This window comes from Aquarana catesbeiana, linkage group LG07 (genome assembly GCF_042186555.1).
Source record: "Aquarana catesbeiana isolate 2022-GZ linkage group LG07, ASM4218655v1, whole genome shotgun sequence".
Lineage (NCBI taxonomy): Eukaryota > Metazoa > Chordata > Amphibia > Anura > Ranidae > Aquarana > Aquarana catesbeiana.
The window spans coordinates 46395344-46409751 of NC_133330.1; the positions used below are offsets into that span (position 1 = coordinate 46395344).

A 14408-nucleotide genomic window follows, 5' to 3' on the forward strand; every position below is an offset into this window, starting at 1 on the left:
CTATCACAACAATGAAAACTGAAAAATGGCCTGGTAATGAAGGGGTATTACAGGTACTCAAGTCATTAGAGTGGACCATTGAGTAACTCTACAAGTCTGCAAGAATAAATTCCTGTCATGTCACAATATACAGGACCTGTTTGATTTTTCAATAATTTTCAAAAATGCTGAACCATTAAAAAGCCATCCCCGAGCTCCAGTCCGATGACTTTTCCTGGGCTGAGATAATGTTATTAGTCTGCTGCATAGGAGAATGCATTTCCCTAGACTCCCCCCTCCTTCCCCCTTCTGCAGTGATCAGACTATATATTGTAACTTTGTAGAACATCACTGCAGCACGGGTTGACCTGTGTCAGACGTTTGTGAACACAGTCAAGAAGTGCAGAGATATCTGGATTTACAATGATTGTCTCTTCTCTGAGTTGGCATCTCAGGCCAGGAAGCAGTTGCTGATCTTGGATAATGCCTGAATAAAGATGGTGCTGTAACATGAAAAATATATTTGATGCTAGGTCCGCTTTAATGTAATTTACTATGTAATCACCTTTTAAAGAATGTATCACTGGACAGCATTCCCATCATCAGATCCTGCCTTTATTAAATAAAATAATATATACATTAACATATAAAACCTATCAAAACATCCTATAGAGATCTTATTGCTTTTTTCTTCTAATAAATCCTTTGCACAGAGGAGTCCTGGGAGTGCGGTGTGGGATGAACGGAACAATAACCAGAGGACTTTCTCAGTCCATTTTGCGAGGAATACAGCCTTCCATCTCCAGGACCTCCGGCCAGCCGTCATATTTGTTTGTCTCCTTATCATTCTTGATGTGCTGTCAGGAAAAGAAAAAATATGAAATATCTTAAATTTTTACCTAAACGTTTCATGCCCAGAGGCCATTAATGTCTGGATATCCAGACCAAATTCAGCATCAGTATGCGCTGGTCAACTGGACTCTATAGCCCTCTCCTGCCTGGCCTGACTGTCCTTTCATTCGCTGGATCCAGTTTTTTCAATGACGGAGGCCAACATCACATGTAGGTGGTCTAGGGGGGTCAGCATGCAACACAGCCTGTCTAGAACACTGCTCCTCCAGACTAACATCCTCCCATCAAGGTATTTGGTATTTGGATAACTCCTCATCATGGCTGAGGGATCTTAAAGTGGAGTTCCACCCAAAAGTGGAACTTCCGTTTTTAAGCACTCCTGACCCCTGACATGCCACCTTTGGCATGTCACTTTTCTTGGGGGTGAGTGGGTACCTAGTTTTGACAGATACCCAGCTCCCACTTCTGGTCGTGCCGCCTAGGCGACTCCTCCTCTCTGCAATCTTCTGGGACATGTCACAGGTCCCAGATGTTTGCCTGGCCATTAAGGACACGCAGCGCGACTCGCTGCAAGCTATCACACCTGGGTGCCCACACTTGCAATGCGGAGAGGCGAGGGAGAGAAGCGAGGCTTCGGGCAGCAGAATCGCTGGACCGTGGGGCAGGTGAGTGTGTTCTTATTAAAGTTCAGCAGCTACACGTTTTGTAGCTGCTGACGTTTAATAAACACAAAAACGAGTGGAACTCCTCTTTAAGGGGTGTACTGAGGCAGGGTGCTGTGACATTTTCAGGAAGCTATGTACAGCACCATGTTGGCCCCTCCAACCAGCCAAGATCTGCCAGCATTGCATAAAGAAACAGAGACCTAGTAATGACATTACTGGGTTTAAATAGGGTATTAATAGAAACTGAACGTTTTTATTTTAAAATTTTTGCAGCATGTTGATGAGGGGGGAGGGAAGACCCCGTGAAGGCAAAATATAGGCAAATTAAACTTAATCTTTAACATGTTACTAAACCCAGGACCCTGCATTCACTATATCTGGTCTTCCACAGTACACAGAACATGGAAATGCAACTATTTTAGTAAATATAAACTTCTAAATACCTTTTCTCATCAGCAGTATAGAGCAGTTATCTATCAGTGTCTGGTTAAAGATTGTAGGAGGAGTGTTCATTCTACTCTGACTGTCCTATGAGGCTGCAGGACCCCTGACCCTCTGTCTGGACAGTGCTGTTTGGCTCTGTGCTGATCCCATGCACCCTCCCAAGACAAAGAAAAACTCTCTAGCAATACACACCAAACTGAGCATCTGCAGAGTGCCCCTAAGGCTCTGTCTTATCAGCAGATGAATTGGGGACAGTGAAAGAAGGGAAGGAGGAAGAAGACAAGATCACACAGCCTTTTTACACAATTCGGAGGATGAACTCCTAAAGTTACACAGTGAGTATAACAAGCAGACTTTACTGCATATCCCAGATATGTCGCACATTTGTGGTAGTGTTGAATTGTAAGTCTTATTAACTTGATGCACATTTTTACTGGCAAGTTGTTCACTTGCAGAGCACCTGAAGCACAGGTTCTAGTTGACACTCTTCCAATTTGTAGCAAATTTGCAATCGCAAGTCTCTAGCGAAGTTGCAGTGCTGAGTCTACAGCAAGAGCTATGCGAGTCACAGTGACCCCTGTGGTGGGATGACTATTGCAAAAGGGTGGCATGTTTGCAGATAGGGATTCTTTCTCAAAGTGGGGGTATTTCTATAAGTGGGAGCACTTCAGCAAATGAATACAAGAAAATACTTTGGAAAAATACCACACAGACTACAGGTATTCCGTCTATGCGACTGGACTGATTTATCTTCCTTACCCCATGTGTGGTAAACAAGCATGTATGACCATTTGTTCATTCAAGTGGTCCATCTGATCCGGTAAGAGTGCATATTATAGACGGTGGAGGATTTGTCACTCTGAACATTTTACATCAGCTGAAAACCCGCTAAATATCACGTGGTGGCTCCTATTGTATATGTTAATCCTTTGTATTGCTAAAGTGTATGGACTTATTTTATTGCGCTGCACTGTTTTACATATTTTTTCTATTTCACAACATAACTGAACCAGAACTTGCAGCAGACTTGCAGAATATTTGCAAAGAAAAGAAAGTTGCTGGAGTCATGCAATGCGGACTTGCTGCAATTGTGCAACAAGCTTGTGAAGCCTGGCAAGCCTAGCAATAGCTTAGCAAGTCATTTTTAAGCTTGCAGCTGAATTGCTTGTTATCTGGGATACAAACTGATTTTACTGTTTTCAGCTTAAAATATGAATATGTAATTTTTCATATTTATTTTTGAATGCATTTACTGATCCTAATAAAAAAAATAACTATGTACACAGCTATTATAAATCCTGTTTAATATTACTATTGTGCTAGTTTGTCTTTTTGTAAATCTACCAGCAGAGGGGGACAAAGTACGTGTCCGTTGTACTACATTACTACAGAACAATTGTAGGTGCTGGAATAATATTTTACATACTTCTCATATTTCTCAGAACATACAAGCGCAGACATCGATGATATTGTTAACAGGCTCCTATATAAATATATTACTGCTTTATTACTTATTAATGTCATCATGAAAAGTTGTACTGTAGGATCCTGATTATTTATGCCACTATTTCTGTTTCATAATTGGTTATTATATGAAACAATTTTGGTCATCCTTTCTCAGGGTCCTCATCTAGGAGGGGAAAGTGTTATGCATATCAACCAACTCGTTTCTATATATTTCCAGCATACTGGATAGAATAGAACAGTGTACTTGCTATGGACCACAGCCCCACTGTCACATGGTTGGCCACTATCCTCGATTAGGTTCCAAAAGAGGGCCATCCCCTCCAAATGAGGGTCAGTTGGGAGCTATGAGTCAGACAGAAGCTCAAAATTTGTGGCTAATAAAGGCAGATGGCTGCTAAACCAGCTCCTGTTGAAGCTCATGCTGATAACAACACTGACAAAAATATCATTAAAGGTCCATCTAACATTTGGTCCATATTCATTGTTTTCTATCTCAAGCCCTGATGAAGGGGGTGTTTTTGGACCACCAAGATATGATGGCTCCTCTTTTGTCTTCCTGACCCTTACTGAAATAAGTCACATCTGGACCTTTTAGCAGTGGTGTGGCATGTTGATTTACTTGCTATGCTGCCTGGAAGGAGGGGTCCATGCACAGCATCACATCATGTGTTGTGGTAGGATTTCCTGATTGGTGATGACTCACTGTGAAGTCTTGTTGGTGATTGGGCTAGTGGTTGAAGCTCTCAGGTGGCAGGACACAGTGGTCAGCACTTCGCAGGTAGGCACAGTGAGCAGTTCAGGGCTGTACATTATGTTCTCTCTCGTACGCTCTGGCACCCCGCACATTACAAAAATCTTCAGCACCCATGTGGTTGCACATAGCAAAGGCCAGCACTGTATAGCAGAGTAGCTAATATAATGTAGTGCCATCTCTTGATCAGGAGATGCAGTCAATACAACTAACAGTTTGGTAACCTTTGATTCTCAGGACGTTCTAGTTTTTAAAGGTTTGTAATAAAAGTTTGGTCCAGAAAGAAAGAAAATTTGTGCAAGTTGAGCAATTTGTGCTATTATCTACAGTAGGTCAGAATCTTTTCAGTTCAGACTCATTTACTGGTGTGCATGTAGTTTGTGGAGTTATTCTTTGCTGACCTCAGACCTAATCCAAAAACATATTTACCTGTTCAAAGGGACTTTTATGCTTTATGGCTTTTCCTCCGACAAATGTCCAAGAGTCCCGGAAACCAACTTTCTTTGCATAACTACTGCCATAACTGGAAAATAAATTCCTGGTTTCCTCATCCAATCTGAAACAGAAAACATATTCAATTTTTTTCATGTTAGAGTGTATATCAGGGCAAAGAGAAAAAAAAGACTATGCAGTACATGTCTTCAATAAATGCACGTTTTCCCCTTTTAAGACCCTGCAAGTGCAGAACTACACCTATTGATCTTCCAGAAATGCATTCAGCTTGTTCTGGGCTGACAATACGCAGTCATTTTTGGACTGAGTGGTGTCAGCCATTCCCAGTTTTCTTTTGCCAATTACTCAAATTCTCTCATTCTTTTTATCTCTACAATATAGACAGTTATCGATCTGTAGGCCCAAGATAAGAACTAGGAGGTTTACAATTTAAAACAGAAAGTATGCATAAAAGACAGAACATGTGGGGTTTACATATATAATTTAACCAGCCCTCAAAAATTGCACTTGCCTGCTCGCATTTTGCGAGTGCATTTTGAGGCTGGCGAGGAAGTGCTGCCTGGAGCAGTGGGGGGGCCGAGCACTGCTGGCAGCCTGGGTGTTATGGGAGTCCTTCTCCCACCGATTGCGGAAGGGAAAGAAAGAGAGAGAGACGCCTGGATGTTTAAAGCGCAGCGCAGGGAACACAGTTATAACAGCTTTCATTTCACATTGCTGTGTTCCCCGCCGCTCGCTGTCAGATACAGCCCTGCTCCCTGGTCCCGGGACTTTGATAGACAGATCACCCGTCCAATCCCGGGATGGGTGATCTGTCAATCAAAGTTCCCCGGCCAGGGGGCGGTGCTGTATATGACGTTGAGTAGCGGGGACACGGCAATTGAAATGAAAGCTGTTATCGCTGTGTTCCCTGCGCTCTAAACCTCCGGGCAGCTCTCCCGTTCCTCTCCTCCCCTGCACAGGTAGGCTGCATGGTGGACACAGGCTGCATGGTGGACAAAGGCTGCATGGTGGCCACAGGCTGCAGTGGTGGGCACAGGCTGTATTGGTGGGCACAGGCAGGCTGCATTGGTGGGAACAGGCAGGCTGCATTGGTGGGCACGGATAAAGTTGTTGTTGTTGTTAATATTTATTTTTATAACTTAATTCTGCATAAAACATTTAAGTGTCATTTAATGAGATAAATTATGAGGGTGTGTTTAGGGGCGGGGCATGTTTAGGGGCAGGGTGGGGCGGGTTGGGTGGGGCAACTGGTAGCGAGTAACCCTTGAGGCCTGGCTAGTAGCTCAGGACTTGAAATTTGGAGCCCTGCTTTAACCATTATTTGGATATTCTAATATATACACTATATGGGCAAAACTTTTTGGACACCTGACCATCACACCAATATAATCTTGTTGGATATCCCATCCAGAAACCATGGAGTTAGAGCTGAGATCAGGGCTATGTACAGTTCACTCGAGTTCCTCCACAACAAATTCATCAAACCATGTCTTTGTGTACAAAGGCACAGTCATGCCTGAACAGAAAAAGGGTCTTCCCCAAATTCTTGGCCCAAGTTTGGAAGTGCACAATTGTCTAAAATGTATGCTGTAACATTAACTGGAAACACGTGAATTAAATAAAAAGTTTAAGTTAAATAAAAGTTCTATTCTTAAAATCAGGTAGGGCTATCAAACAATCATTCGATTGGGTGTGCGACGGTCGGACTATCTCTTCCTATTTCACAGAAACATGCTGTTTACTTACTTTGTGGCTGGATCATCATAAGACGCCATAAGTATCAATGTGCCATCTACCATCTTCTCCAAGAACTTCTTAACGTCCTTGATATCTTAAAGAAATGACATAAAATGTCATGATGTCATGATGAAAAGGTTATTGCAATTTGTACACTACAACTGTTTATCCTCATTATTAAATAAGTTTGTATTTTTGTTTAACCACTTGCCGACCACGCTATAGTAAAATGGCGGCTACAGCGCAGTCAGGCCAGTTCTGGGAGCACTCTGTGTCTGGGGTAAAGAGCCACTCAACGGCTCTTCACCACGTGATCAGCTGTGTCCAATCATAGCTGATCATGATGTAAACACATTTGCCATTTATTGGCATTCCTTTCCTCACGCTGTCACACCGCGGAGAGAGGAGAGAACTGGTAACCTGCTAGTGTGAAAGGGGACATCTGCACTGATAATGAGTGTCCTCATTATCAGTTCAGCCCCAATAACGCCCATCATGCTGCCTATCTGTGCCCGTCAGTGATGCCAATCAGTACCCAACAGTGCCCATCAGCGTCCATCAGTGCTGCCATTCAGTGGCGCCTATCAGTGCCCTTCAGTGCTGCCTATTAGTGTCCATCATTGCCACCTATCAGTGCCCTTCAGTGCTGCCTATTAGTGGCCATCAGTGCTGCCTATCAGTGCCGTATATCAGTGCTTCCTCATCAGTGGCTCCTCATCAGTGCCCACCAGTGCCGCCTCATCAGTGCCCATCAGTGCAGCCTATCAGTGCCCATCAGTAGAGCCTATTAGTGCTCATCAGTGCCTCCTCATCAGCGCACATCAGTGAAGGAGAAAAATTACCTGTTTGCAAAATTTTATAACAGAACTAAGAAAAACTTTTTTTTTTTTTTTTTTAATGCTTGGTATTTTTTCATTTGTTTAGCAGAAAATAAAAAACCAAGTGGTGATAAAATACCACCAAAAAAAGCTCTATTTGTGTGAACAAATTGATAAAAATGTCATATGGGTACAGTGCTGCATGACTGCCCACCTGTCATTCAAAGTGTGACAGCACTGAAAGCTGAAAATTGGCCTGGGCAGGAAAGGGGTAAAAGTGCCCAGTAGGCAAGTGGTTAAACAATAGAAGGTGAAACACAGATGAAAAACAGAAAAAATTACTTACTTCCAGAGTACATGTCATAATGGCCCGTATGTTGAAGTATACCTGTAGAGGCTAAAACCAAGTTACACAAATTAAATTAAAACAGCTCAATAAAGAAAAAAATTGTTTATTCTGATCTTGATTACATTTATTTTCATGCAAAATTAAACTCTATTGACACTCTGTAAATGAGGGATTCCTAACCAGGGGTATCCATTTCCCTTTGGGGTATGGGAACCAAATACTGAGGGTATGAGACTGGATATCTGAATAATTTTAACAAAATTGCTGTTAGATCAGATTGTTAACTATCACCATTATCAATACAAATTAAGGTAGCAAGGCCACTAACCAATCAATACTTGGAGCAATCACCATGAAAGTCTTTCCACTTCCCAGTACTGCCAGTTCGCGTAGTACAGTTAGGAATAGTAATAAACAGGAGATCAGACGACCCATTACAAGTTGCACTTAACGAGAGATCATATGATATATTTCATTCCTTGGTCCTGTAAATACTCTAAATGACTCATACCAGCGTCAAGGATAGATTGATGCCTGAGTAATGCAGTTCATTCACATTTAAATGTGTGACCTTCACTGGCACTCACCTAACACACCAATATCGGCCAATTGAATAAGGCCGGATAAAAAGGCATGCCAACCTATATAGGTTTTTGCCCTGTGCTCTAACAACCTATAGTTCAATCTGCTTCCATACAGCTACTATACAACAAAACATTGTTATAAATACAATCTTATTATTATTACTTCATCCTTCTCTACCTCATTAAGCTGGCAGCATCTATTACAAATGTATTTGTAAAAATGCAAAACAGCAAAAAATAGTGTCATGTTGCCCCACCCTACAAAATGAAATGCAGTCATACAATTGTGCAAATAAAGTCTCCCTTCACAGTGCAAACATTTTGCATTGCTCCAAAATTCACCCTTCAGTGATCACCCTAAGAAAGTCACAGAGACGTAACACGTAGGGTGCAGTCTGTGCAGTGACCCCATCACATCGTAAACCGGAAGTTGGGAACCAGAAATGGATGAGTTGTGATTCGAGTGAAATACATTTTTGCTCCTATAGCTGTTAACATATGCTGAGCTATTTTCACTTTGTAGTTATAGTGCACTGCATTGCACTTGTCTTGTGTATTTGCCTTATGAGATGCGTAGATCATGATAGAATTTTAAAGCAATCCGGACCACATGGTGATACATTCCTCTAAGTCAGGGTATTTCAACCAGGGTCCCTAGGGTTCTTCCAGAGGTTGCTAGGGATTCTTTGAGCAATAAGCAATTTATGCCTCTCAGATAAGTTCCCACTCACACCATTGATCCTTTTGGCTATCTGTAAGTGGGTAATTGATCCCACTGATCACAAGTTTAACCTCTTCCCAACGGCCGTATGCATATATGCAGCCTCTCAGTGGGTGGGCTTTAACTGGGAGAGACTGCAGCCCTATGTAAACATATTACTGTGCTGAATGTGCATTCCCTGCATGCACCCAGCACAGTAACTGGCGGGTACCGGAAAACTTCCAATGCATACTTGTGTATGGAAATCTCAAAAGGCTTCAATATTATGCCAATACCAGTCTCTGATACGCAACTTCACATATAATACACATCAAACTGAAAATAAGATATACTGTATTATATAAACCATTGTGACACAATCTTCCTAAATCGAGTTAAGAATGAGCAAAATTCTAAGCTTCCATTTCACCATAACTTTGGGGACAATTAATAGCAACATTTTACCATTTTGGCAAATGCATTGGAGACCAGGGGAAAGATTAAGGCGGTGTTCCGTCAAAAAAAAAAAAAAAAAAATTAAAAGCCAGCAGCTATACATACTGCAGCTGCTGGCTTTTAACAATAGGACACTTACCTGTTCTGGAGTCCTGAAATGTCGGCACCGCAGCTGATGTTTTCATCAGCTGTCGGGTGCTGCCGCCGCCATTGCGCGTAAGGGTGCCCGGCAGTGTAGGCTTATGGCTTCACGCCGGGAACCCTACTGTGCATGCGCGAGGCCCCATTCCTCTCTCCTACTGTAAACCAAAAAACGTAAACCCTGCGCTTGCTCAAATTCTAGCAGCTGACACAACAAATAGATAATTCGTTCAAAATCACATGTATATCAAAGTGTAGCGCTGTAGTATTGCATTAAATAACCTCAAATGATTTCAACGTGAATCAGTGAAAAAAAATGTGACCAAATACAGTAAGCATTTCATATAATAAAATGAAAAGAAAAGGATAAAAAATAAAAAATGATGAAAAAGAGAAAAGTCTCTAGTGTCCAAATTTCGTTCTGTATTCACAGTCCATATTCAAAATAAACAATCTTGTTCACCTCGTGAATATCAATAGGATGAATGGAAGGTAATTGGTGATAAGACTGCAACCCTAGTGAATTGCAAGTTTACCAGAGACTGGGGACCCCAGACGAAGTTTATTGAGACGAAACGCGTCGGAAGGACTCCATTGCCGCCAGTATTTTATCTAAAGCGCTTTTTTTACTACTTAACTGTAAGTGTTTACTATTTTAATAAATATTTTCCTGCTTACGGAATTATACTATGTAGCCCCTTTTCTTATCCTATATGGGCTAACTTTCCTGGATGCATACCATCTTGATGGAAAAAATCTTCTACCATTAAATCCTGGCTGGCTCCAGTTTTCCATCGATGTGGACCCTTAAGGCTCTCCTTCCATTGCCGGGGGCAATACAAGCACATTTGACTCACAGAACGTACGTTCTTTTGAGTCCACAGTCTCTGGTAAGCTTGCAATTCACTAGGGTGGCAGTTTTATCACCAATTACCTTCCATTCATCCTATTGATATTCACGAGGTGAACAAGATTGTTTATTTTGAATATGGACTGTGAATAAAAATTACACGGAACAGAAAGAAATTTGGACACTAGAGACTTTTCTTTTTTTCATCATTTTTTATTTTTTATCTTTTTCTTTTCATTTTATTAAATGAAATGCTTACTGTATTTGGTCACTTTTTTTCACTGATTCACGTTAAAATCATTTGAGGTTATTTAATGCAATACTACAGCGCTACACTTTGATACACATCTTCTCTCCTACTGGCCCGGCCACAGGGAGAGGAGGAGGGAGCCCCGCAGTGATTTCACGTGGCTGTGGCCCGGACTCCCGGAGTTGGAAACATGGGTACCTGTCTAAGATAGGTATCCTGTCCCCCCTCCCTCCCCAAAAGGCGCCAATTGTGGCACCGGAGCGGGAGAGGAGACATATGAGCGGAAGTTCCACTTTTGGGTGGAACTCCACTTTGAAGTGTTTTTTAACCCTCATTTACACTGAAGGCGGGTTTGGAATTGTGCGAGTTCAGCTGAACTCGCATAATTTCAAACTGGCATTTTAGTGCAAATTCAGGGGCAATTTCAAAGACATATGTGCGCGGTGCAGATATCTCTATCGAAATCGTCACCGAAGTCCAAAAAAGTAGTGCAGAAACTACTTTTGGAAATCAGTGCAGCCCAATAAAGATTGGGACAATGCCGTTGCCGGCAATAAGCTGCAATTTGGCATGAATTTCTGACATGTCAAATCACGCCGATGTGAATGAGGGCTTAAAGTTGTTTTATAAGGGTGTGGTGGGTTTTGGCTCATGTTCTTGTGCCTCTCATTAGCATTAATTTACATTTTTTTACAGATCACGAGTGTCAGGTCTTGTGCGATTCCCATGCAACTCAGTGCGGTGCAATTTTAAGCTCATTGATTTGAATGGGCTGAAATCACACTGGATCATACCAAAAGTATGGCATGTACTACTTTTCAAAAACCCACTGCACCGGATTGCATGGTACTGCGGTACATTAACCTGCATTTACTTTTTCATTTTTCTTACCATTCACAAGTGCCATGTTTAGTCCTCTTCCAATGTTGTTTTTTACGCTGCTCATTAGGCTGAAAAACAGAAGATTTAAATTATATATATATATATATATATATATATACAATATATACTGTATGTATATGTCATGATGAATAATAAACACAGGACTCTAAACTATAGATACAGTATGAACAAGAGAGCCACAGTCTGTATTCAAGAAGTGTACATAAGAGCAAAGACAGCAGGAGCAGCGGCATCTAATGACAGCAGGAGCAGCGGCATCTAATGACAGCAGGAGCAGCGGTATCTAATGACAGCAGGAGCAGCATATTGTGTGCATATGGGCATGTGCACAAACATAAACAAACAAGGCAAATATTTAAACAACCTCTCAGAACAAATGCTACCCTGACAGCCGTTTTAATAAAATGGACTGTAAAGGGGTGGTTAAAGAGCTTGCATGTACAGAAAAATACCTGTTGACCTAGCAGAAACGTACACAGCTACTAATTTTCACCTATAGGATGACACCTTATGACTTTGTGTGGAATTAAATTGCAAGAACTGGTGTCTGCCCTGCCCAGTTGTTTTTAAACTACTGAATCCCTCCCATTCATCTATTCTGCATACACAGCTTAGGAAACAATTGTTCTGTAGATAAGAACTGGGGGGGGGCTCCTTGAGAAAACACAGAAAGTGAGCACTGGACACAGGACCGATCTTAAAGCGGTAGTGAACTGCATCCAAAAATAAATAAATAAATAAAATTGTATGCATCGCATACTAGTACATCATGACAAACTTAACTGAAAATAAAACCCTCCAGCGGCGCGCTGTCACCACTACAGACCATCTTTACCTGGTCTTCTTTCCAGGTTCAGGGACTCCAGGCGTCTGATTGGCCAAGCCGGCCATAACGTCACTCCCGTGCATGCGCATGGGAGCAGCTGTTTACGGCACGGCTCTGAAGGAACGGAACCGGTATGAATATAGAAATATAGAAAAACATATAACAGAATAGAAAATAATATAACAGAAAGTAAAAGAATAGAATATAATAGAGTAAAACAGAACAAAATTAGGATAGAAAATAAAAGAACAGAATAGAATGGAATAGAATAGAATAGAAAGGAATAGAATAGAATTTAAAAAAAGAATATAATTCAATAGAAAGATTATAACCATCTTCTGAAATTCGATTAGAATAGAAAAGAATAGAATAAAAAAAACCAATGGAATAGAACAGAATAGAAATGATATAACCATTTTCCAAAATTCAAATAGAATCAATTTGAATTTGAATAGAATAGAAAAGAATAGAGTAGAATAGAACAGAAAATAACACAATAGTATAGAAAAAAACAACAGAATAGAACAGAATGAATATAACCATCTTACATAGTTACATAGTAGGTGAGGTTGAAAAAAGACATCACGTTCAACCTATGTGTGTGATTATATGTCAGTATTACATTGTATATTCCTGTATGTTGTGGTCGTTCAGATGCTTATCTAATAGTATTTTAAACTATCGATGCTCCCCGCTGAAACCACTGCCTGTGGAGGGGAATTCTACATCCTTTCCGCTCTTACAGTAAGGCCCCTTTCACACTGGGGTGGTTTGCAGGCGATATTGCGCTAAAAATAGCGCCTGCAAACCGACCTGAAACTGCCGCTGCTGTGTCTCCAGTGTGAAAGCCCTCGGGCTTTCACACTGGAGTGGTGCGCTGGCAGGAGGAAAAAAAAACTCCTGCAAACAGCATCTTTGGAGCGGTGTATACACCGCTCCTTCCCATTGAAATCAATGGGGCAGCGCGGCTATACCGCCAGCATAGCGGGTGGTTTTAACCCTTTTTCGACTGCTAGCGGGGGTTAAAACCTCCCCGCTAGCGGCCGAATACCGCCGCTAAAAATAGCGGCGCTTTACCACTGACGCACCCACCGCCCACGTGTGAAAGGGCCCTAAAGAACCCTCTATGCAGTTTAAGGTTAAACCTCTTTTCTTCTAATTTTAATGAGTGGCCATGTGTCTTATTAAACTCCCTTCCGCAGAAAAGTTTTATCCCTATTGTGGGGTCACCAGTACGGTATTTGTATATTGAAATCATATCCCCTCTCAAGCGTCTCTTCTCCTGAGAGAGTAAGTTCAGTGCTCGCAACCTTTCCTCATAAGTAATGTCCTTCAGACCCTTTATTAGCTTTGTTGCCCTTCTTTGTACTCGCTCCATTTCCAGTACATCCTTCCTGAGGACTGGTGCCCAGAACTGGACAGCATACTCTAGGTGCGGCCGGACCAGAGTCTTGTAGAGTGTGAGAATTATCGCTTTATCTCTGGAATTACTGGTAATCCCCTTTTTAATGCATGCCAATATTCTGTTTACTTTGTTAGCAGCAGCTTGGCATTGCATGCCATTGCTGAGCCTATCATCTACTAGGACCCCCAGGTCCTTTTCTATCCTTGATTCCCCCAGAGGTTCGCCCCCCAGTGTATAGATTGCATTCATATTTTTGCCACCCAAATGCATTTTTTTTTACATTTAAACCTCATTTTCCATGTAGTTGCCCACCCCATTAATTTGTTCAGATCTTCTTGCAAGGTTTCCACATCCTGCGGAGAAGTTATTGCCCTGCTTAGCTTAGTATCGTCCGCAAATACAGAGATTGAACTGTTTACCCCATCCTCCAGGTCGTTTATGAATAAAATAAATAGGATTGGTCCCAGCACAGAACCCTGGGGGACCCCACTACCCACCCCTGACCATTCTGAGTACTCCCCATTTATCACCACCCTCTGAACTCACACTTGTAGCCAGTTTTCAATCATGTACTCACCCTATGGTCCATGCCAACGGACCTTATTTTGTACAGTAAATGTTTATGGGGAACTGTGTCAAATGCTTTTGCAATATCCAGATACACCACGTCTACGGGCCTTCCTTTATCTAGATGGCAACTCTCCTCCTCATAGAAGGTTAATAGATTGGTTTGGCAAGAACGATTCTTCATGAATCGATGCTGATTACTGCTAATGAT

The 14408-nt window shown here is 41.7% G+C and overlaps 1 protein-coding gene across 3 annotated transcripts in view; it reads right to left on the reverse strand.

The window, feature by feature from the left end:
* Positions 1-572: 572 nt before the first annotated feature.
* Positions 573-14408, reverse strand: part of FAM3D (FAM3 metabolism regulating signaling molecule D) — a 136358-nt gene continuing 122522 nt past the window's right edge. For all 3 annotated transcript variants that reach the window (XM_073592148.1, XM_073592147.1, XM_073592149.1), the window contains 5 exons: positions 11388-11446; positions 7513-7563; positions 6358-6442; positions 4588-4714; positions 573-836 (listed from right to left, as the gene is read on the reverse strand). In XM_073592148.1, coding sequence (XP_073448249.1) covers positions 747-836; positions 4588-4714; positions 6358-6442; positions 7513-7563; positions 11388-11446 — 412 coding nt within the window. In that variant the 3' untranslated portion in view covers positions 573-746. The remainder of the gene's footprint in view (positions 837-4587; positions 4715-6357; positions 6443-7512; positions 7564-11387; positions 11447-14408) is intronic.